At 46.4% G+C, this 23852-nt stretch overlaps 3 protein-coding genes and 1 pseudogene across 3 annotated transcripts; 3 read left to right on the forward strand and 1 right to left on the reverse strand.

The window, feature by feature from the left end:
- Window positions 1-747: 747 nt before the first annotated feature.
- LOC115311744 lies at window positions 748-5929 on the reverse strand (annotated as a pseudogene).
- A 4505-nt stretch (window positions 5930-10434) lies between these two features.
- Window positions 10435-11842, forward strand: LOC115323152. Its single transcript, XM_040211566.2, has one exon. It carries the CDS (start codon window positions 10443-10445, stop codon window positions 11664-11666), a length of 1224 nt encoding a protein of 407 aa, XP_040067500.1. The 5' UTR covers window positions 10435-10442; the 3' UTR covers window positions 11667-11842.
- A 2592-nt stretch (window positions 11843-14434) lies between these two features.
- LOC8035575 lies at window positions 14435-15633 on the forward strand. The gene has a single exon (XM_040211565.3). It carries the CDS (start codon window positions 14464-14466, stop codon window positions 15631-15633), a length of 1170 nt encoding a protein of 389 aa, XP_040067499.1. The 5' UTR covers window positions 14435-14463.
- Window positions 15634-16724: 1091 nt separating this feature from the next.
- Window positions 16725-18119, forward strand: LOC121046771. The gene has a single exon (XM_040501367.2). The coding sequence runs from the start codon at window positions 17016-17018 to the stop codon at window positions 18117-18119; it is 1104 nt and encodes a 367-aa protein (XP_040357301.2). The 5' UTR covers window positions 16725-17015.
- The last annotated feature ends 5733 nt before the right edge of the window (window positions 18120-23852 follow it).

Consider the following 23852-nt stretch of genomic DNA (forward strand, 5'->3'; position numbering starts at 1 on the left):
CCGAGACAATGAGGCAAAACTTGGAAGGAGAAATTGTACCAAAATATTAGGGTGGGCTAGTTGGTAAAGTATGATGAATGCAAATAGTGCTGGTCCCATCTTCGTGTCTACGTCTTTGTCTGTCCTTCATACTATTTCTGTTTGTCGAGCATTTGTGACCCGCTCACTTAGTCTATCGGAAAATATTTGCGAGCAGGGGTATACCTTCCCTGAGCATTCGTGCAGGACGTGGCATTCCGTTGTGTTTTGCAATTTTTCCTGAAGGTTATATTTCAAGGTACTGCACCAGTGATCATGGTAGACAGAGAGGTGTTCACTTCATTACTGGTTGTAGGGAAAGCTGGTGTTCGTAAATGCTCGTTACTGGCGGGTGCATCTGCTCTAGTAAGAAACAATCTTTCTTACGGATCGGAAATCGGTTCTCAGCTACGAGTATGATCATCGTGCCACTTTTGGCACCTGTGAATGAGACATTTTAATTTTTTTGCATGGATGTTGCATCAGCTGCCATTGTGGTGGTCTTGCTGCTGAGAGCGTTTTGCAACAACGATTTTGTTTTTCCTGGCAAAGACAAGTAGGAACATTGCCTGCAAGCCACGTGTAAACTGCCTTTTTTGACCCGATGGTTTGGCAGGTTGTCTTCTATCTCGGAGAAACTTGTGTCATCTGGAGACGAGGTACAACAGGCACAAAATGAGCCCTTTTTGTGATCGAAGTTCCGAAAAGAATGTGCAATCAAGTCTGACGTTTTCTATGTATCATGTTTATTCATGATTGCGTGCAAAAGAAAAGGACCAATGCAAGAAAAGTGACAGCCTCCCCGTCCCGCAGGCTCGCTGTTTTGGTGCCCCGCCCCCGACCATATTCAAAGAGTGATTCGCTGAAACGTATAAATAGAAAAAGCGAGTGCGCGGCAGCCGCCGCCGCAGCAGAAATCACTTGTCGCAATCTAGCTCGGAGACAACGGCAGAGTCTCCGTCGCCGCTCTCGATGGGTGCTATCTTCAGGCCGGGCCGCGGGTTCTCGGTGCGGTAACCCCCCGGGTTCGAGGTCAGCCACCGCCAGAAGTCCTCGCCTGTTTTGGTGGAAAAGGACCATTCGTTTAGGTTGACACCGCCAACTTTCCAGAGTCGTCGTGGAGAGAAATGCTACGCAAAGTAATCGGCTTATTCCAGCCATAATATTCAACACCTCCACAGATGCATGGCTCAATTCGTAAATGTGGAACTGAAATACGAAGCATCCCCCCCGAAAGTACAAAAACACTCGAGAAACAAAGCAAAGTTTGTGCTGAATTCACTCCCTTTTGTGTCAATATAAGATCAGCTTTACGATTTGAGCGAGTGCTGACACATATGGGAGTCTTGGGACTCTAAACCGTTTTCAAAGCAAAGCGTGGGATGCAACGCTGTTTGGTTTAGCATGCAATTGCAGGCTTCGCAGATTGCATTGCAATGTCTGTCTGTGCCATATGCCGATACTCTGGAAATGTAAGGGTACTTTTGTACGCTCACCTTTCGTGACTTACTAAATTCACACCACAAGTTTTTTTGTGTTTTTTTTTCATACAAGACAAGAAGCTACTGCGTGTGTGTCGTACTGATCTGCTTTGATCCGACGATGGATGGGCAACGTACACATGCGCTCGATGCCGTGCTGTGCCTTCCAGCGCAGTTCCCTTTCGGCCAGTCCGCAGTCTCCCCAGATGGCGGGGATGTCGCCCAGCCGGCGGTCGTGGATCTTGTAAGGGATCTGCGAAGTTCAGGCCGACGGGATGCGCTAGAGATTGGTTCACAGATGCCTCTCACTGAGATAACATGAAGTTGGTGTTGAAGGCAGTGACACGAGGGCTGCCTCGGCGTGCCAAGAAAAGCTTTCTGTTCGTATTCAGTCTGATATGAATCTTTCTTGCTTGACGATTCTTTGATTTCAGTTCAAGACCGATACACATAGAAATTAATGAATGATGGACAAAACGGAAAATTAAAAGATATTTTCGGTATTTCCGCAGGAAAGATTAGATTTAAATCATTATTGTAAAACTGGTCCAATTTAAATTGTGAGATAAATCGTGATTTACATTTGGAAATCTTTATTTTTATTGCCCACCCTGACTGCGATGTATGGGTGAACGGGCCTAAAGTGTGACAGGTAGTTGAATACAAGCAAAATCCATGGGTCAGCTTCAGAAAGACTAGGTATATGTTCTAAACAATATCTCGGGTATTGTGTTGCTTTGAAACACTATTTGTTGAAATGATAGACATGCTAAATGGGGAATGTCCTGAGAGGGAACCTTGCGTCTCGTATAATTTTATGACAAACTTTGGCCCCAGGTACGGTAAAGTCGAGATTTTGGTTATCTCTTAAATTGGGTGCTGTTTGTGACATAAACACCATCAATGAGTAAATTTACTTTCTTTCACCATTCAAGCAGCTTTAGCGCAGTGATACATGTTGGCTACCTTAATCTAAGATTTCGTGAGCCGACTACGGCTGTTACTTCATAGAATGTGATTAGGCCCAGTGCACTTAGTGTTGATGTTTTGTCCAAATTGTGCCAACTTACTTTCTTGCCAGTCACCTTCTCGAAAGCATCGATGAGCTGTAGCACTGTGTAGCCCTTGCCAGTTCCAAGGTTGTACACCTGCAAAGACGGGGGAGAATTATGTTTTTATGCGTTGCAAGATAAACTAAAAGGGGACAAGCTTTTGCTCCAGAACATGCATTGATTTGGTAGCAAAGTTGCATCAAAGCTGTGTGCTGCAAGTTCCAGATCTGCTTTTTTCCCCACATAGCTTAATGTTCTTATTCTTAATGTGAACAAACATCCCAAACCACAGAAAGGCGATGGTGGAAGGTGGCAAGTTTCCAATTTAAGGTTGGTCACAAGCATTTTTTTTTAACTCAAAGTCTTGAGGTCATTCAATATACTAATCTTCTGTTCTCTGTTGGAATGGTGCAGTGTGGTTGTCTTGAACCACTCGACTTCATCTATTGCAGCTGGAACTGATAATTGAGAAGTGAAGTAGGTTTACCTTGTATCTGGGGTTCTGTTCCAGCTTTTCAAGGGCTGCTACGTGTCCAGTTGCCAAGTCCATCACGTGTATGAAGTCTCTCACACCTGTATTGTTCGGAAATTTTCTAGTGTTTTCACCGGGAATATTTTTTTACATTACTCACAATGATATAAAGCTTGGGGGAAAGTAGTGACAGGAGAACATGGGAGTGATAAAAAAAAAAAAGGTTGCAGAGAAGTCAAAGCTATGGGCACGTTCCTGTGCTTGCACACCTTGAGCGGTGCATGCACACTCTTCTCATCTCAAGAGCCAGAAAAAGTTGTCGTTGAGAATAATTGCTATAAAAGCATAGGGCTTGCAAACTATTTCAATAGACCTTTCACCAAATAATTAAAATGTAAAGAAGCAAGCTAGGATATGTTAGTTCCCTACACAGCTTCCATTCTAGCGAGCACTTTACAATTGCAGCATCAAGTTTGAGGGCATGCCAGAACTTCTGCTATATTAGTAGTATTTATGCTTGAAGTTTGCTGAAATTAGTAGTATTTATGCTTGAAGTTTGCTGAAATTAGCAGATTTTGAGGACCTGAGTGAGATGACTCCATGTGAAAGGTTGCCGCTGCAAAAACAGTCGCTTTGCGGGTGCATGCAATAAGGGACGCGGAGCAGTGCCAACCGACTTGTTCCGTCCTCGGTGTCGTAGTCTCCTCCGAGAATGGCCAACTCGGATCGCTTCCCTTGGGCCACCTCTCCGATGACAGGCATAAGGTTGGTGAAGGCCCTGATGGGGTCCTCCCCGATCTTTCCGGATGGGTGGGCCCCCAGGGGGTTGAAGTACCGCAGCGGGATGATGTTCCATTGCTGCGGTCGGCCACGTGAATGTTTGCAGACGTGCAGCAATCGATGTGTGCACGGTTCTAAACTGCCAAGTCACCTTCAAGACAGTATTCTGATATGTTGTTCAATGTGCACTAGTTCCTATTGGAACGATTTATGTACCCCCCCCTATGTAATACCCTCTCACGAGGGCCTTTAGGGGTAATATGAATAAATAAATAAATAAATAAATATATTTCAGCTTAATGGTAGATGATGGTTGGGTATTTTCTAATGGAACCTCGAAATTGTAACATCTCTCAAATAGGGCAGCTCATAAGTAATGAGACTGTTCTAGGAGCTGTCGACTTCGTGCAATGCCTGGATTCAGTTCGCCTACATAAAATGTTTGTAGAAGCATTTTTTTTAATGCATATGCAGAATGTTTATTATGCAGATGCATCAGTTGCAAAGCTACAAAGTTTGGTGCTATCAGTCACTGTCTGCTGGCATTTAACACAGACACTGAATAAAATATTTCTCAGTTGTAGTTTGGAATATGTTTAATAACATTGTAAGTCTGTTTTTAACAAAAAAAAAAAAAAAATGCTGGCCCAAGGAAAGAAGAAAATGAATTTCGGAATATTATCAAGGGTTTGGTTTTAACTTGCAGCTGGAAGCACTCACTTTCTCAGCTCTGCAGATGTCTTCAAGCATTTGCTCAATAGCATATTTGGTCCTTCCATAGACGTTGGTCACATTTCCCGTAGGGTGGGCTTCATCAATGGGCAGATACTGTGGGTTGCCGTAGACCACACAGGAACTGCTGAACACCATGCTGTAAACTCCATGTTCCTTCATCACCTGCCGGAATTCCAAGATCCAGTCAGTTCAGCCATTCAGCACGCTCGGATATCTGAACAGAGCACTTGCTCTCTTCACGTCCAAATTTTTCTCTCCTGTTGTGTTTGCAAATCGCCTACAAAAACCAGCACAAACTAACATTTTCTGGAACAACTAATGCTGAAATGTCTTCACTGAAACTGGGAACTCAAACCGAAAATACATAATTTCAAAAAAGCATATTTAGAAGAGTGACTGCAACAGGTGGTGCAGTGTTGCGGGGAAACACATTTCCTTCGATTTTATATGTTTCGGTCGGTTTCTGATATCAAAATCTAGAACAAATGAGTTAATATGAGTTAGGGAGGGAGTAAGCGACGTTAGCGACACTTGTCCCCAGCGGCACCATCGGGAACAAGACAGTTCTTCAGTGATGATGTCGCTACCGATTCTCACCTCACGTGCTTTTGCGTTCGTTCGATGTTCGCGCGCGAGTTTAAACCTCCGATACCTGGGGCATCTACGACGACTCGCGGACAGTTTATTTTAATGCGACCCACGTTTGAGCTAAAATGTGCGTGCCACCACCAGGACGCGAAGCACAAGGGACGCTCTGCAACAGGTTTGTTGACAACGAGTGTTTGCCATGCTTGGGCGCTTTGGCGTCCTACGGCTGTATCCCCACCTTTCCCCAAATGCAAGGTCAGTTATTTTCACTCACCTCAAGGAGGTTGATAGTGCTGACAATGTTGTTTTTGTAGTAGAACAACGGCTTCTGCATAGACTCGCCTACAGCTTTCATGGCCGCAAAGTGAATGACGAAGTCGATCTTGTGCTACAAGAAAGACGCCAAGCGAAATATGTATCGCCACAAACCTTTGCGCGTTTTGCAAGTCCATGTATCCATGTTCAGCCATCCAAGTTCAGCCAATCTCACCTTATCAAATATCTTGGAAAGCGCAGCCTTTTCCAGCAAGTCGCACTGGTAAAATGTGATCTTCCGACCAGTAAGCTCCTCCGCTCTTTCGAGGCTTGTCGCTTTCCCATTTTCGCCTGCGATTCAAATTCAGTTCGCTCGGTATTTCTTTTTGCCAAATTTCTATTTGATAGTTACAATACCTGAAACAGCGTTGGCAAAGTTGTCGATTCCGATGACTATGTAGCCAGCTTTGAGGAGCTCGATGACCGTGTGGCTTCCGATGAAGCCAGCCGCACCCGTCACAAAAACCGTTTTTTCCGTCGCCGCTCATTGGAAACTTGTCCTCTTATGTCCTACTGCAAAGTGGGAGAAAGTACAGGCACACGCGCACTAAAGTTTAGAAAAGCAAGATGTTCGAGCACGATTGATGCCAAGGCCAGTTATAACGAACACGCACAATGGGTGGAAGCGAGCCCTCTTTATCATACTTCTGCGATCAGGGAAGTGCAGGGTGGCACCAAGTAACCTCACATCCGTGTTGATAAGTGGCAATTATCTAAAACACTGAGGGGTGGCTGGCTGGCTCCGTGAATTTGGCATATGAGGCCGTCTTACGCGACTTCTAGCGAATGTTCTCTCGAAAACTTACCCGAAGGGTACAGCGAGAGGTGGATTGGGCAAAAAAGGGTACAGGTCCCGATGTAGACCACTCGGATTACGCGGCGGTGTGACCAGAATGTGGTCGTAGAAAGTACTGGGTGCTCTAAAGACGGCTGGGGGCAGCAATGTATGGCCGAAGTGGCCCAACAGCGTATTTATGGTATGTCCACGACGAGCGAACGTGCCACAGCACTTCCTTTTTCTCTACCACCACACAAGCTTCGGAGCCAACTTTGTCGGAAGAGGAGGAGCTTGCGTGGTGAGGAGAACGCTGAAAGGAGAAACTTCCATCGGTCTGTGGTGGTTCTTTTTGTTTTTGCTTTTGTGTATTCAGTTGGCGTTTTAGAGAGACTGTAGGAAAGGGCAAGCGGATGATGGTACAACCGCAGAGTGGAGGGGTACGGCGGCCGATGTTGGGAAAGAGCGAAACGCGAGATGCCAGCTCGCGGCGGAAAGTAGAAAAATCAAGAATCTCGTTCGGATACCCGCTATGGATCCGCCGCTTTGTGGAACCTCGAATTCGCAATGTGGGTAGTTCAGATCTTTGTGCCGTGTTGTACGACGTCTTATTTTTCCTTGTATGAGGACTCGGGATTAGATGGTTTCCCAACCACGTCTCCCATGTATACTTTTTCTTCTTGCAGTGGTGGTTAATTGTGTTCTCCGTCACTGTGCGTTTAAACGACTCCGATCTGAAGTATTTATTTTGCAGTATGAACTGCACGTATGTCTAAGGTTTTGCACTGTTTCAAATTGCAACATCGTAGCTTTGCTCTTATTGATAAAACGCGAGCTAAAACTATATTACTCGCATTCTTTTTTTCAATAAAACGCCACGTGCTCTTTTTTTCGTATAATTGTTATGCAAGTCACTTTATATGCTTCCAATCCTCGCTGTGAAAGCCTAACTTTCGCCATCTTGACGGGGGAAACCTCGGGGCTACATTGGCCGGTCATCCTTTTCTCGCAACCGGCTACCATTGACCTGTAACCGCCTCTGGCGAAGTTGGCCGTGCTTCAGCATTTCTGCTTGTTTCCCGCCTTTCCACGTGAATCTTCTCCGCCAAACCTGTCATGGTGGGCTAGCCCGGAATTCGGAAGAACTTTATTTATTTATTTTTTTATTTTTTTGCTATAGATTTGTTGAGAGACATATCATAGATGCTGTATTGGATAAATTGATAGTTTGTCTTATTTAAGTTTTGTGGCGCTTTATTTACATGCGTCTGGTCATTGTCTTGTACGTTGGACTAGCAGACAATATAATTATGTACGGGTTGTCACGTGACCTCGCGCCTTTTGTTATGCTCGAGTTAGGCGAATGATTGGTTTCTTTGTTTTTGTTTATTTTCGCGTGTCGGCAATGGAGCGATGCCTGCCCAATCATGCATACATACATACATACTTATTCGATGGATGGGAGCCGGTTTCACCCGATGGTGTAACTCGTGCTACGTATGCCATTCCGTGTTGCACACCATAGATGTAAAAGTAGCCTTTGGCATGGCCTGTTTTCAGCGCGCTGTTTTAACCGTTTTAACTTTCGTTTACATTTAATTCAAGCGTAACGAGCTATTGCGTTTGTGTTGGACATAGGGCAAGTTTGTGTTTCCACTGAACGAAGAATTGCAGTTTTATCGCGTCCAGACAGCTTGAACAACATAATTTCTAGCAGTGCACCGGAATACTCGGCTCACTAAAACCCGAGATGGAAGCCAAAAGAAAGGGGGACGAACACAACTTGTCACGGTACTATTTGAGTCCAAGCGGACTCACGACTTGAGCGCTTTTTCGCAGTTTATTTCGAAAGGGTACTAACGGGCACAAAAATTTACCGCTTTGATTAGTATACCCAACTGACAACTTTCCAGCACCACAGTAGTTTTGTTGACAGTTCTTCAATGCTGAGAGAACAGCGTAGGAAATCGGCGATGTCTCGTTCGCGCTAACAATGTCGCAGAGTTTTCGCCTTCCAGAGAAAAAGTACTACTCAGTTGTCACAAAAACCCCGTTACCGTAACCGTTTTTTTTTTGTTTTTTTTTTTTTTTAATTATGCATTTTGTCGGGTATGGGCGACTACTGTCTGCTATGTATGGTTGTGAACGGAATGAAGGCACTGTCGTTTAGTTGGACAATATTCGCAATGGAGCGAATGTGATTGCGCTCCAAACGTTGTTTTTACTGCTCCAATATGGATCGTACCATGCGTCGGATCGTGGAATACCCTTTGCCGAGCAAAAAACTGCATTACCCCACCGTACAGTTTCGGAGTTGAGACGTACCCTACCCGCACAATATGCTTATGGTGCGCAGTAGTTTAATAAGAATTGCAAAACGTTCCAAACCCCTCAAAAAAAAAAAAAGAAAAAAAAAGTTTTCATGGAGGTTTTTTGTTTTGGGAAATTCTGTGCTTATTTCGAATTTCATGAGAAACTTGCAACATGTGCCTCGAAGCTAACGATGTTGTGTAAGTACCTTGCCTTCGTCGGTTGGGCAACTGTCTGCGGACTCGGTAGCAGACGACGCAAATGTCGCTTCAGGCGGCTTTGTAAACTACGCGAAGCGTGTCTTTGGGTTTCAGAACGTCAAAATGAAGTGTCACGTCCCGCCTTTGGAGGCCGTGACGCTATGCTAAACACCTTGCCTGAAGCACCCACGTTTCGATATCATTTCACAGCGGCAAAAGCCGCGGCGCTTGTGTATTTTTTTTTTTTTTTTTTGTATTAGTTTATGCAGAGACAGAAATTGAGTGTTTCGTTGCAGAAACTAGTATTTTCTCGCGTACGACGCATTTGTGTTCGACTACAGGCCAACGTATTATCCTGTACATTGTTTGAATTTACGAATGGCAAGAGGTACTGCGCCGAAGCCGACCTCCAGCGAGCGCTGCCCTAACAAGTTGGGATGGTGGGGTCAGCACAGTGTTGGGTAAAGTACATCTAGAATAAGTGTACTCGAAGTGCAAAGAAAATTATAATTTATGTACTTCAAGTAAATTAGTAAGTACAGCCGGCACAAAGTACTATAAATACAATGAAGTTTCAAAGTAAAGTACCGGCACTTTTTAACACAATTTTTCATGATGTCCTTTCTTCAATACAAAGTGAGTGTGTGCGTGTGTGTGTGTGTGTGTGTTTGTGTGCGCGTGCGCGCGCGTGCGTGCGTGCGTGCGCGTGTCTGTGTGTGTGTCTCTGCGTGTGCTTACCGACATGCATTATTACTTTAGAGCTAATTGGGGGTGCATCAGTTATTTCCCCATGGCGGCGAATATTGGATAAGGTCAAATGGCCACAGAGTACTTATTTTACTCTCACTGACTAACTAGTTAACACAATCTACTTATAACGCACTTATTTGTTGGCAAATCATCATTTTATGATAAAATTTTAAGAAGGCCGAATTCGGGGAATGTACTTTGAAGTCGGGAGTTGTACTTTCCTCAAACGTAGCAGAAAAATAGTTTAACTAAAGAACAAATACATACTCGGAGGATGTACTTCAAGTACAAGTTTTCTACACGTACTTGAATTAGTACTTGAAGTACAATGTAAAGTACTTCCCAAAACGGGTTAGACATGCATGTAATCTCAAGGGTCACTCTATCAGCCCTGAAATAGAGCTTGCAAACGCCTGATGCACAGTTTTTGTTGGTTTTTCCTTTTTCCCAGTACGAGAGCATATATGGAGTTTGTGTTCCGCTCCAGCTGCGTGTCGCCAACCGCCGGAATGGTTATGCACTGTACATAGCGTGTATCTTTCGAAATGGGCTATTGCGTAACTTAGAGCTATACGTGGCCGCGGTCGCACGCACGCTAACCTTGTTCGACTGCCAACATTGTCTTCAGCGCCGCGACACCATGCAAGTGTCCGCAACCGCAGGAAACAAAGTGGACAGCGTAGACTATTTTTTTTTTTTGTTGTTTGCTTTCATTTTTGAGCTCGCAGCCTCATTTCCTGTTAGCAAAACGAGTGCCGCACGCGTACACGTACCATACTCTGGTTGGTACGAGTACAATTTGTAGGAAATCGCGGTGCTTTGCTTTGTCTTGTTTTCACTGCCCCTGAAATGAGCGAGCGCACAGGTGTTCCTCCCCACCGCTGAAGCAAACACGCGGCATCGTTTTCTTTATATATGTTTTTCTCCTATCGTATAAGTGGTTGACGATTTCAGTTAGTCATCAGCATGGCTCCCATGAAGACGTGTACCGTTCCTCCTTCGGTACTCGCGATTCTATTCGTCGCTTTCTTCTGCTCAACACGAGAAGCTCAGGGCCAAGAAACCATCACGGCTCCGCAAGAATGTTCGGGAACCTTCAAGGTCCACTCGACGCAAGTGACCCTCCTGGTCCAGCAGCGCGTGACGTCACGGGACGACGTGGTCAACTGCCAGTACGTCTTCGAGGCCCCCGAAAGTGCGGGTCTGCTCGTTTTCGCCAACGGCATCACCGCCATCGATGACGGCGAAATACCAGGGTGCCCCGTGACGATCTACGACGGGGACAACCAGCAGGTTTCATCGCTGTGTGGCCATTACGACACGGCGGTCATCCCAGTGAGCTCTTCCAGAGTCACCGTCGCGTACCGTCCAGAGTACCAGGGCAGTCCGTACACGCTTACTCTTGACCTCCAGGTGACCCGCAGTGATGATGACACCAGTGTGCTCTGCGCTGACGCTGAACTTCATGCTGTTCCGTCGGTTCCGGTCAAGTATGACGTCGTGCTTAGAGACGACGGAAGTGCGAGCGACGATGAACAAGTCTGCGACTATAAGGTGGTCAGTAACGCCGTCAATGAGACCTTGAAGACAGGTTGTCTTCTTACGAGCGGGGGTGACTGTTCTTACGAGGTCCTGCTGAGTAACGGGAGCCAGCTTGATCCAGCTCCTGGTCTGATCAGTCTGGCCGAGGTTGGGGGCCAAGTTACGGTCAGACTTCATCCTAGAAGCTTATCTGGGGTTCTGGCCCTAACTTTACCTGGGGACTTTGAGCCTGTGTTCAGTCTTGAGAGACCGCCGAACGCAACGGAAATGCCTGTGGCAACAACTGAGACGAGCGATGGTTCTGATGTAAACATGACCGACGATGGTCAGGATGTGAGTACCCCACCTACACACGGCAGCACTGATGGTGGCAACCATGACGACTGTGATCATCATGGTGACCATGATCATGATAAACCTGGTCATGGTCATGATAAACCTGGCCATGGCCATGGTGATGATGATGACGACGACGTCGACGACGATGATGATGATGATGATGATGAGTGGGAGCATGGTGGCCACCATGACAGCGATGATGAGGACGAGTCGTTCTGGGATAGCACAATAACCTGGATTTGGACTATTGAGTACACAATGGTGTTCACCAGCTACAGCATCAAGTCTTGGTTCTGGAGCTGGTTCTGATGGAATCGTTGGCAGATATGCAAATTCGTCGGCATGCCCATTTGGGTTGTTGTGACGCATATGTAGGTGTATAACCTATAGTATGCCGTAGTGTTCGTGTGAAATGATTGTTGGGATGTGCGAATGAACGAGGGACGACTTTTAAATATTAATAAAAAGTAAAAACATTGTGGTCAGTTAGACTCTTGTCTTTCTCCAAGACGTCACTACATGTGAGGTACGTTCGAGAGAGAATTCGAAAGAGGCCGAGAGGCGGAGGGAAATCCTGGTTAGGTAGCACCGATTTCTGTTTTGATCATGATAGTAGACGCCCGTTGAAGCACGGCAGGTGCATAGCCAAGAAGGATGTTCGGGTGTCGGAGCACCCTTCGAAATTTTAACCGTACCCTCCTGCCTTCGCTGCCTCCGCCGCCGCCGTTGCTTTCTCATTCGGGCTCTCGCTATTTCTTTCATACCTCGGCTTGCAGCCTCTTCGAAAGCAGTCAATCTCCACGCGTTTAGAGTTTAGACGCTTTGGCTCAAACGCCAAAGATAATGTGATCCGGACGGGAGACCTATGTTCGGCTGGCTCAAAAGTTATCGCCAACCAGAGTGCCCGAATTCCGCAAGCTCGGGGGGAGCGCTGGAGCTCGGCGCACGGCATTACAAAAGGCTTGAAAAAAAGGCTTGAAAACTTGGCCTTCGCATCCAGAGACGCAGATTTAAATCTCGGCCCGAAATTGTGGGCGTCTTGAGCAGTTTCCTGGTCTTTCAAATCAATCGCAGCTGGACTTGACAAAAGGCGTATAGGATACTGCCTCAGTGAACCAATCGGTGGCGAGTCTGCACAGGAGGAGCACAGTCAGACATTCCGTTGCCACGTGTGACGTTTTTAAACGCTTTGATTGGCGAGCTTAGGCCGTAGCCGTCGCCCCTTTTCCAAGTTACGAGAAAAGGAGAGTTCCTCATCCCATGCCGTTTTCCAGTGAGCTTCAAGAACTGGAGAAAAGAAAAAGTGTACCTTTCTTGCGCAAGAATAAGGTGTTGGGGTGTTATGCTTTGGTCATTTCGTTTCTCTGATAGTGGAAAGCGTAGGAATGACCATGGAGGCCCCTTAGGGATAACATCTCTGCGCAGTTAAGTGCATGAACCGACTTTCGCGTTATTAACGTTTTGTTTAAACTGGTGCTTCACTTTTTAGGAAAGCTCGTGTAGATGTAATTGTTCAAATTATGAATATCGCAAAGAATATTAGAAGCTCACTTTTTTTTTGTAGAACGTTCATTCGGTCTACGAACGCCTTTGCAGTGGGCAGATCAAGGAAAGTTGTTCACTTGCACTGTCCCTTTTGCTGTATGTATCAGAACCTCTTTATTCTCTATGTTATGTTCAAATCTTTGTCCATCGTAACTTGTTTCTGTTTTTGTTAGCCATGTATTAAAATGTTTCGTTTGCAATTGAGTTTTTGGAGTCTCCTGTGCGCTTTCCTATGTAGGGATCATAGTTTAAAGTAAAGGCAAGTGCTTCTCTTGATAAATCGTGTATAAATGTATTTATTTATTTATTTATTTTTGTGATCGTCACTGCCACCTTAACCCCCGCTCCCCTCACCCCCCCCCCCCCCACCCCCCACCCCCCCCCCCCCCTCTAAAAAAAAAATTCTGGCTACGCCACTTCTTAGCCCAGGGCCGCCATCTTGCCAGTGCCAATGTGTATCACCGTGTGCAGCGTTCTGCCACCTGTAGTATAAAGTGCGCGCTGCTCCGCATTTTCATTGACCACCGCCTCTAAAGACGTTTTTGTACTAACAAAATGGCTGCTCGGTTGAAAAATCTGCTTCACTTTAGAATGGCCGATGCACACTGCGTGTGCCTGGGTCTTGGTCCATTTCCTCTCCCACTTTTACACAAAACAGGGTGCACTTCGGCAACGGGACGGAGACATCTAAAAGTTGGCAGGAGATTCGCTGGGAGATGAGTTAGATGACGTCATATTCAAGATGGCGTGCATAGAGCGAGTTGGTGTGAGTTTCGTGTTCTAGGTTGCCCCGGTGGACCTGTCAAGTTCAGGTGTACATTTCGCAATCATCTTCTAGCCTGAGGTGTGTTTACTTCCTCCCGTGCTCAAACACGAGATATGGTCAAAGACAAAAAGTTGGAAACCTTGTCTACGTTTGCTATCTAGGTACTCTAATGCTATCACAGCACTTTGGGTCGTCGAGGTCTGTATCTCAAGGACAACTGATTGACATTTATATATCCCGACCTTTCTAGGAAACCAATGAACAACAACATGATTCCTTTGTATAAGCTCAGCCGCTACGACTCGCGGGAAAAAAAGAAAAAAAAACTTTGTGAACCGTTATTTTGTTTCGTTCATTTGATGATTCATTCGATGCTCGCTTCTAGGTTATACGACGGATTGAGGCTTTTGTTTAATTACAATCTGTTGAGTTTGTTCATGTTGCGAATCCAACCGCATATACGTCAACTATAGAACACAGCATATCCACGGGTCAGAAAAAAATATTGAGGGTATCACACGGCGATGCCTAGAAAGCAGTGCGTGCGTACATAGTGATTATGAGTGTGCAGTACCTGCGCCGCATATTCTTCGTTCTAAAGCCAGCAGCAGCGCTGCTTCCGGTCGTAAAGCTTGACGCACCGGGCCTGCACACCGCCGAGGGTACAGCTAGTGCACAAAACGGCCTCGCTGTCGCCGTCGCGGCGTTTTATTGTTAGGTTATTATGAATGCCTGTACGTTTTCCCTGTTGCAATCAGTAAGCGACATGTAGTGACTGGATCTCCAAGTCACACCATGGTACGTTCCTCTCGGATGCCGCTGATTGTGTCCATCGTTGGTGTCCTCTGCTCAGTCCGGCTGTGTAACACCGAGGACATCATCACCGCTCCGCAACAGTGTTCCGGAACCTTCCACGTTCACTCCACGCAAGTCACGCTGTTCATTCAGCAGAGCGTGACGTCACAGGATGATGTCATCGACTGCCAATTCACATTCGTAGCCCCTGAAGATTCTGGTCTCCTTTTCTTCATCAACGACATAACGGCCATCGACGATGGAGAGATACCCGGATGCCCTGTCGAGATATACGGCAACGTGGCAGACCCTCCCGTGACGTCACTGTGCGGCCATTATCCAACTCTGGTTGTCCCGGTGACGTCATCGAAAGCCGTTGTCTTCTACCGCCCGGTGTACCAGGGTAGCCCCTACACGCTCACCGTCGACCTCCAGGTTACCACGAGCGATGACGTGCCCACTCAGCTCTGCGCTGATGCTGAACTGTACGCCGTGCCTTCTGTTCCGCTGAAGTACGACATTGTGTTCAGAGACGACGGCGGTTCTCACGACGCTGAAGAATTCTGCGAGATCAAGGTGTTCAGCAGCGACGCAGAGGAGTCGCTGAAGACATGGTGCCTGCTCACGAGCGACGGAATATGTCGCTACGAAGTTCGGCTGAACAACGGGAGCGTCCTTGCTGAGGCCGATCAAGTTGTCGGCATTGCTGATGCCGGCGGAGAAGTAACTGTAAGACTTTATCCGAGTGGATTAGCCGGCGTCCTAGGACTAACCTTACCCGCGGAGTTTGAACCGGTCGATAAGCTTGAGAGACCCCCCTCGGTGCCGACCGAGTCGTCTGCTAACGTCACTGTAAGTGCAGACGTTGATTTCAATGTGACGGACAGCATCGCCATTGAAGATACCACTACCGTCGGTGATGACGCCGAGGGACCGAGTGGTGATGGTTGCAGCAGCAACGAGACTCCATCTACGATCTGGGGAAAAACGAAAAAGTTCTTCAACGATGCCGGATGCGCAATCACCTCCGCTTGGAACACGGTTACATCGGCAGTCAGTAGTGCTTTCAATGTCGTGGCATCTGCGGTTACGAGCGCTGCGAATACCGTTGCGTCTGCTGTAACCAGTGCTTGGAACAGCGTTACTTCCTGGTTTACGAGCTGGTGGTGAGATGCCCTCGTTGACTTTGCCTGCGAATTTCCTGACATTTCATGCTGCACTCATCTAGAAATCCTCTGGGGAACGTTCACGTAGCGGATTGCGTTTGCCCGGCTGCAGGCGTGAGCTTTGGACCGGCTTAGCTTTGTTTACGCGTTTTTGGTTTTTCCAGCTAACCGATGTTAAAGCTCTCATTTCGTGCAGTACAGGTAAAAAATTTCGTTTCTTTCCCAGGAGTGAAACCAGCTGCTTAATTGTGTTGTCGCTATGCCATTAAGTTTTTTTTTTTTTTTTTTGGTGTTGTCATGGTAAAAGTTTTGGCTCGTCTACAGCCGCAGCCAACGCTGACTGAAATGTAATAGAACGTTGGCGTATTTATGTGAACCGATGATGTGGCCCAGATGTTTTGGGATACAGACTCCTTTGAAAATTACGCCTTCGTACGGTCAATCTGAAAATACTGCAAGTGACGTGCGCAAGAAACACCAACAAGCTGGCGAGTCTATGAATGACTGATATAATACCTCATAGAGACTGTATACAATTGATAGATTTGCCATGGTGTCTTGCGCGCGCCCTGTGCAATATATATTCAGATATAGACCATAAGATGGCGTAATTTTTCGAAAGGATTCATAGACATGACCAGACACTGCTACGAAAGCATAGAGCACATGGAAAGAGTCTACTATGCCGAAAGTAGGCTGGGCATGTGTGATTGCGACTGCACATGTTCTACGACCTCGGCTAGTGCAATTCGCGACTCGTTCCTTTTTTTTTTTTTTTAGTTCATACTTTTTTTAGTGATACCACTGAGGTAATGCTGTAAGTGCTCGAATGGACAGAAATAAATCAGAGGACGACAGTTCTTCTTTTGTTTTCTAGATGCGCTGGTTGCCCGGTAGGCATTTTGTAAAACATGCAGCGCCCTCATGCAGATGCCGAGAAGCAGACAACGGAGGGTAGTGCAAGGGCCGGCAGGTAAATGCGCTGCCCTCTCTCTTCCACTCTTTCCTGTATCACGGTGGTCTATATGCTGCGGAACCAAGAGGAACCCTCAGCTGACAGCTAGCTCTCACAATTCGTTGTGGGCCTCGCGCGAGGGCTTTTCGGATTTTCGCAAATGGTCCATTGGCAATGAGAGAACACGTTAGTTGTTCGTCTGCAGTACCTGCACCGCGCATTCCTTTTGTTCTCTAGCAAGCAGCAGCGTTGTTTCCGGTCGGATTGCCTGACGCACCAGGCCCGCACACGCGGAAGGTACAGGTTGAGCGCAAAACAGCCGCACTGCCGTCGTCACGGTCGTTTAGTTGTCGGGTTGTTAGGATCGTCTGCTCGTTTTCGCTGTCGCAATCGGTGAGCGAGATACGGTAGTTGGATCTCCAAGTCACATCATGGTACGTTCCTCTTGGATGCCGCTGATTGTGTCCATCGTTGGTGTCCTCTGCTCAGTCCGGCGGTGTGACACCGAGGACATCATCACCGCTCCGCAACAGTGTTCCGGAACCTTTCACGTTCACTCCACGCAAGTCACGCTGTTCATTCAGCAGAACGTGACGTCACAGGATGATGTCATCGACTGCCAGTTCACCTTCGTAGCCCCTGGAGATTCTGGTCTCCTTTTCTTCGTCAACGACATAACGGCCATCGACGATGGAGAGATACCCGGATGCCCAGTCGAAATATACGGCAACGTGGCAGACCCTCCCGTGACGTCACTGTGCGGCCACTATCCGACTCTGGTTGTCCCGGTGACGTCATCGAAAGCCGTTGTCTTCTACCGCCCGGTGTACCAGGGTAGCCCCTACACGCTCACCGTCGACCTCCAGGTTACCACGAGCGATGACGTGACCACTCAGCTTTGCGCGGATGCTGAACTCCACGCCGTGCCCTCTGTTCCGCTGAAGTACGACATCGTCTTCAGAGACGACGGCGGTTCTCACGACGCTGAAGAATTCTGCGAAATCAAGGTGTTCAGCAGCGACGCAGACGAGTCGCTGAAGACATGGTGCCTGCTCACGAGCGACGGAGTATGTCGCTACGAAGTTCGGCTGAACCACGGGAGCGTCCTTGCTGAGGCCGATCAAGTTGTCGGCGTTGCTGATGCCGGCGGAGAAGTGGCAGTCAGACTTTATCCTAGTGGATTAGCCGGCGTCCTAGGACTAACCTTACCCGCGGAGTTTGAGCCGGTCAATAAGCTTGAGAGACCCCCCTCGGCGCCGACCGAGTCGTCTGCTAAGGTCACGGGAAGTGCAGACGTTGATTTCAATGTGACGGAGAGCATCGTCACTGACGATACCACTACCGTCGGTGGTGACAACCAGGAAACGAGTGGGGATGGTTGCGGCAGCAACGAGACTCCGTCTACGATCTGGGGTAAAACGAAAAAGTTCTTCGACGATGCTGGATGCGCAATCACCTCCGCTTGGAACACGGTTACCACGGCTGTATCGAGCGCTTGGGACAGTGTGACTTCTTGGATTACGGGCTGGTTTTGAGGTTTCCGGAGGTGCCTCTAGAGAGCTGGTGGAGTGTCCCCGTGAATTTTCTGAAGTTTCCCGTCTCAGTCGCGTGAAATCCTTCCCATGACCGTTCATATATGGTTCACCGCGTTTTTCACCTTGTACCCCGCCGCAGGGCGTTGCACCGACATGTGTGTGTTCGTTGTTTATATTCTTTTTTTTTTTTTTTTCTGGCTAACCGCTGTTGAGTTTTTATTTGTTTTGTGTGCGTGTAATGTCCGCTGAGATTGAAAGGAGTATGTACGGTAAGGTAAACACGCCGTTTGTTTCCCAGAAATAGAACCAGCCGTTTGAATGTATTGTCGCTACCTCAATAGGTTGTTTCCCCTTTTGGTGTTGTTTTTTTTTTTTTTAAATGAGAACTTTGACTCATCTGGAACACTTGTTCGTGACTCACTCCATTTTTTTCTCCTCCCTATAACCACACTCACACACACACACAACATACATGCATACACACGCACACACACGCACGCACGCACGCGCACACATACACATACACACACACACACATATATACGCATAAATAAATGACGACTGCACCAATTTGGTGAGAAGCACAGATTTAATTCCCCATCGATTAGTGCCATTCGCGAGCCGTGTTTTTGCTCACCAGAATGCTGCTGCGTTAACATGTTCCTCTCAGGGCCCATATCAATTTCTTTTAGCTCCAGTAACGTCCGTTTCTGTCATAATGATGCCCTAACCCTTGCTCTAAATAAATAATAATAATAATATTAATGCATAGATGTAATTTGTTTTGGCGGCTCTTTATTTCCCTTTTCGCCATTATTTTGTTGTGCACTATGATCGACTTCCGTTGTATTAACTCGAGTTTTATTGCGTTTATTATTATTTTTTTTTTTTTGATAAGATGGGTGTGCGTGTTTTTCGAGAAATTAGATTTCAAAATTAGAGGTGTTTCACTGTTAATCTTTTGAAGTGTTATCTGCGTTTGTGGTAGTGGTACATTATGCCTTTATGATAATTTATAATCGCTATCTATCTCAACTTTTTTTTTTTTTTGTGCATGTGCGCATTCGTGTGCTGCCGGCCGTCAGGTTGCAAATTCTGTTCAAAAACGTTTTTAAGCAGTTAGCCGAAATGTAACCAAATCACTTCTAAATAAAAACTTTTTTTTTTTTTTTTTTTTTTTTTTTTTTTAGGTATATGAAGCGAAGCATGCGAGGATCTAACGTTCAGTTCTCCTGTGGGAAGTTCCCACGTGGTTCGCCTCCGTTGTTCCGATTGGTTCGCAATGCCCGTAGGGTTTTTTTTTTTTTTTTAATTTGCCAAATTTGCTATGACAGATTTTTGTATAGCTAGCAATTACTACTAATCAACATTTACAAAGGAAAAAAATATAAACGACGTTTGACTGATTTGTTACGTTGATGGATGCGAAGAAGTTTACCACAGACGACATTCCTGTTGTCTTTCAGCGCATTTCTTCCCTTGATCTATGACGTGCCTGAATGTTTAGGCATTTCTCGAAACGTGCGCAATTCAAATAAATGGAAGGATGGATGGAAGCTAACGGCTGTACCCTTTATTACGGACGGTAGCTTGCGCCACCTTGCCTAGAAATTAAGAACCAAAAGTGTAATTTCTTTAACTTTCAGGGCGTCGAAAATACACAAGGACAAGATACAAGAAAGGAGACGTGAACAAGGCGCAGAAGAGGGGAATATGCATTGGGTCTTGTGTTGCGCCGATACTGTCCAATATTGTTTTAAGTGTGTGCGGAAGAAAGATTGCCGAGAGGTTGGGCGACGCGAACCGGTGTCGCATCTTCAGATATGTGGACGACTTTCTTGTCCTCGGCAGACCCGCTGACGCGCCGAGCTGCGGGGTTGAAGAAGTGCTTGACATATTTGGGTCATGCGGGGATGGGTTGTCGTTCACGCATGAAGAGCCAGTGAACGGGCATATACAGTTCTTGGACCTTAGGCTAAGTCTTGAAGAAAATCACATATGCTGGACATATGAGCCACGCTCTAAGGAGGGCATCCTTCCGTTCAGCTCGGCCCATTCGAAACTTGTAAAAAGAGGAATTGCATCTAGTTGTCTCGAGGTGTCACTAAGAAGATCATGTGCACACACCGCTCAAACGAGCTTCACGAGACAGGCAGCGAGGTTGCAAAAAGTGGGCTACCCGCAGAGAGTTCTGGTGTATGTAGCGGACACCCTAATAAAAAAGTTTAAAGGTACACGGAGGCAGCCCCGTGAAAGAGCAGCAGTGAGGCCGGTGGTAATCCCCTATGTACACTCACTAACCCAACAATCTTAAAAAGGTTGCGGATAGGTACGATGTGCCTATTGTGTTCTCCGCACCAAACGAACTATCGAGACTGTGTCGCAGAATCAACAATCCCCGTGAGTCCGCAAATCCTTGCAATACGAAGCACCGCAACAGGTAAACGGAATATGCCACGGGCGTCATATACGAAATCCCCATGTCATGCGGATCATCGTAGATTGGCCAAACGAGCAGATGCTTTAATGATCGCGCCCGCGAACATGCTGCGGCTACACGGGCTATACCCCGTCGGGACACCTCGCCACGCACTGCAGCCGTTGTTCCTGCACACCGTCATTTAGTGACACAAGGTTTTTGGCCAGATACGCCGATCGGATATCGAGGGAGCTGCACGAGGCCTTCGAAATAAAAGAAAAGGCAAGGACTGCATTAGTGACACGTCTGTGTCACTATCGGCAAAAGAGCACACTTTTCTACGAAGAGGGCTACACCGGACGTAGTATGACTGTGTAGTATGACTGTGTTGTTTGCCATGAGTATATAAGAGAGTGGTTTTTTCCATAAACGCTAGTTGCGAGTGCGCCTTGTTCACGTCTCCTTTCTTGTATCTTGTCCTTGTGTATTTTCGGCGCCCTGAAAGTTATCATGAACCAACTAGCCCAACATGCCATTCTAATGTAATTTCTTTACTTCGCCACTTTGCTTACCCTTTCCAATTTCGTAACTATCACCAGGCGGTGTGGAATATCACCAGAATAACCTGTAAAGGATCGGGAAAAAAAAAAAAAAAAAACGTTTACAAATTTTTGTAATGCGAAATTACAGCGCAGCTGTTGAGGAGAAGTAGGGGAGGGTACGGAGGGGATGGTATGCCCTTGCTCCTCCTTCGTGCCTTCTCCTCAATCCCCTCCTCCTCGTTTCCTCCTCCTCCACCTCTATACCCTCCGCTCCTCCCAAGTTTCCCCTCTAAATTTAGCTGAAAAATTGACGCTACGTGACCTCAACACCTGTTCAGTTTCCCCGCTAAATTTAGTGGGGAAAATGACGTCACATGACTTGCAGTGTCACGTCACCTATGAACAAATTCAGTTTCTCCGCTATAGCGGGGAATTGAATTGGTGTTGAGGTCACGTGACGCCAATTTTCCTGCTAAATTTAGCGCGGTTACGCCGACGGCGACGCCGAAGCGAGCCCCAAGTTTTTTCTGCCCCTACTTTCCCCGGCTGTGTCAGTTAGTTGTACGTCATTCGATTCTCCCTAGAAAATTTCCACCAGTCTTTCAATCTCTTTGCTATTAAAATGCACTTTCTCGTCTGCAATCCCCAGCGCTCTGGCTAAATCCGTCACCCCCTCCGGGAGGGCGGGAGTAATTCCTGTGCACCTCAACACCACGTGTTCTATTAGGAAGTTTTCGTAGACCGCGTTTCCCCCCACTGCGCCTGCGCGCCGATGGCCTTGACGGTAGAGTTCCCGGGATCGGGACGAGTTGCGGAAAACGTCGCGCGACGGTGGAAACGATCTACGAAAACTCCCTATTGGCTGGTCTTCCCTTTGGCATACGGCACTGCGCTTATCCATTTCCTCATGCTTAATACTCCCGTTCTAGCCTCAAGTAACAACGAGCTCCCCCGTGAATTATTAAAGCAATGTTCTTTCCTTATTTCCTGTTTTCGTCCCTAATACATAGTTAAGGCTGAATTTCCCTGCATTGTTTCCTCCCACATCTTTGTCTCGGCTTCTTTCACTTCCTTGTTCACATAGGTGTTCTGCTCTGCACCAGCACTTGACTTGGTATTTGAGTATCAGTTTTCGGGTTTGGTTTGTCCATTTGGTGTTCAGACTTTTCATGTATAGATGCTTATATACCTTTCTCGCCCATCGTGTATCTTCAGTTGTGTCTAGCCTTTGTTCAAATTTCAATTACTGATAGCCTCTTTAGCCTCGAAAGATGTCCAGCCCATGTCTCCCCGCACTCCTTCATTTGGTGGATTCCCATGTGCCCCCAGTGTTACTCTATCCACACTTGTCTGCCGGGTCTCTAAGCTTGACTGGACCGCAGATTTCATGCATAATACCGCTTTGCCAAAAGACAACCCCGGCGCCATGACTCCCTTTTATATTCCCCTAACAACTTCATATCTATTGTAATTTCATAGTGCCCTATTCTTCATCATTGCTGCATTCCTCTTTCCTTTCTTTAGCATATTTTCTTCCCGTTCTTCTAAGTACCGTTTCCCTTCATTCAGACATACTCCTAAGTATTGATACCTCCCTCCGTGTTCTATTGAAACCTCTTGAATTTTCAGCGCTTCTCCCTTCTCATCGTTATAGACCATTATCCCAGACTTGTCGCTACTGAATTCCAGACCCAGTGAATCTCCTTCCTCGCCACAGATCTTAGTCAGCTCCTGTAACATATCCCGGCTATCTTCTAACAGTAATGTCGTCTGCGGAGAACATTCCCTGGTATAACTTGGTTTACATTTCTCCCTCTCTCCATATGTGACACATCAAAACCTAAATTGCACTCTTCTCATTTCTTTTTCATTCTACTCGGGTATATCATACAAAGTAGGTGTGATAGGCGACAACCCTGCCCGAGTCCTCCTTTTATTTCTGCCGGTTCTGTTATTTCTGCTTCCCATGTTATAACAACCTTATTCTTTGTGTATACTTTTTGTAAAAGCCCAATCAAATGTGCATCTAAGTCATACTCTCTCAGTTGTACCCAGAGCTTTTCCCGAATGGCATTGTCGTACGCCCCTTTAACGTCTAGAAATGCTATCCATCACGGTTTATTACTCATCCGTACCACCTCTATACATTGACTGATGATGAATAAGTTATAATCTAATCTTCTATTTCTTCGGAACCCTTTCTGTAGCTCACCTGATATGTTTTCTGTCCATTCTTCCATCCTTCTTTGTACTATCTGCATCGCTATAGTCTGTACAGGACCGAAGTTACTGTTAGTATTTGGGCGGTAGGATGTTATGCCATCGTTATTTCCCTTGCCTTTATATAGTAATCTCATTCGGCTTAGTTTCCAATGATTGGGTACCTCTCCCCCCATTATTATTTTATCATTTGCCTGTCGTAAATTTGTTTTTTTTTTTTAGTGTCTTGACTAGTCTCAATCATACGCCACCTGAACCTGTCGCCGTTCCAGCAGATACTTTCTGCTGTGTCCGCTTCTTCCGTGGTCGTCTCTATTGTCTTTATGATATGCCTCAGTGGGATGGAAAAAAGATTAGAGCAGTGCAACTTAGGTTTTAACCTGACTTACATGGAGGAAGGACTTAAAGTAAATCAAGTATTGCCAGGGTTAATGCATGCAGACAACATTGTACTCGTATCAGAAAGTCGTGAGACAATACAGTCAGAAAGTCGTGAGACAATTAAATAAATAAAAATAAATAAATACAGGAACTGATAAGGATTTGCAGCAG

This window comes from Ixodes scapularis, unplaced genomic scaffold, assembly GCF_016920785.2.
Source record: "Ixodes scapularis isolate PalLabHiFi unplaced genomic scaffold, ASM1692078v2 PGA_scaffold12__126_contigs__length_90152505, whole genome shotgun sequence".
In the NCBI taxonomy this organism is placed as follows: Eukaryota; Metazoa; Arthropoda; class Arachnida; order Ixodida; family Ixodidae; genus Ixodes; species Ixodes scapularis.

Bases quoted from the DNA above. Each gene is read 5' to 3' on its own strand.
- LOC115323152 (XM_040211566.2), top strand. From the start codon at position 10,443: ATGGCTCCCATGAAGACGTGTACCGTTCCTCCTTCGGTACTCGCGATT.
- LOC8035575 (XM_040211565.3), top strand. From the start codon at position 14,464: ATGGTACGTTCCTCTCGGATGCCGCTGATTGTGTCCATCGTTGGTGTC.
- LOC121046771 (XM_040501367.2), top strand. From the start codon at position 17,016: ATGGTACGTTCCTCTTGGATGCCGCTGATTGTGTCCATCGTTGGTGTC.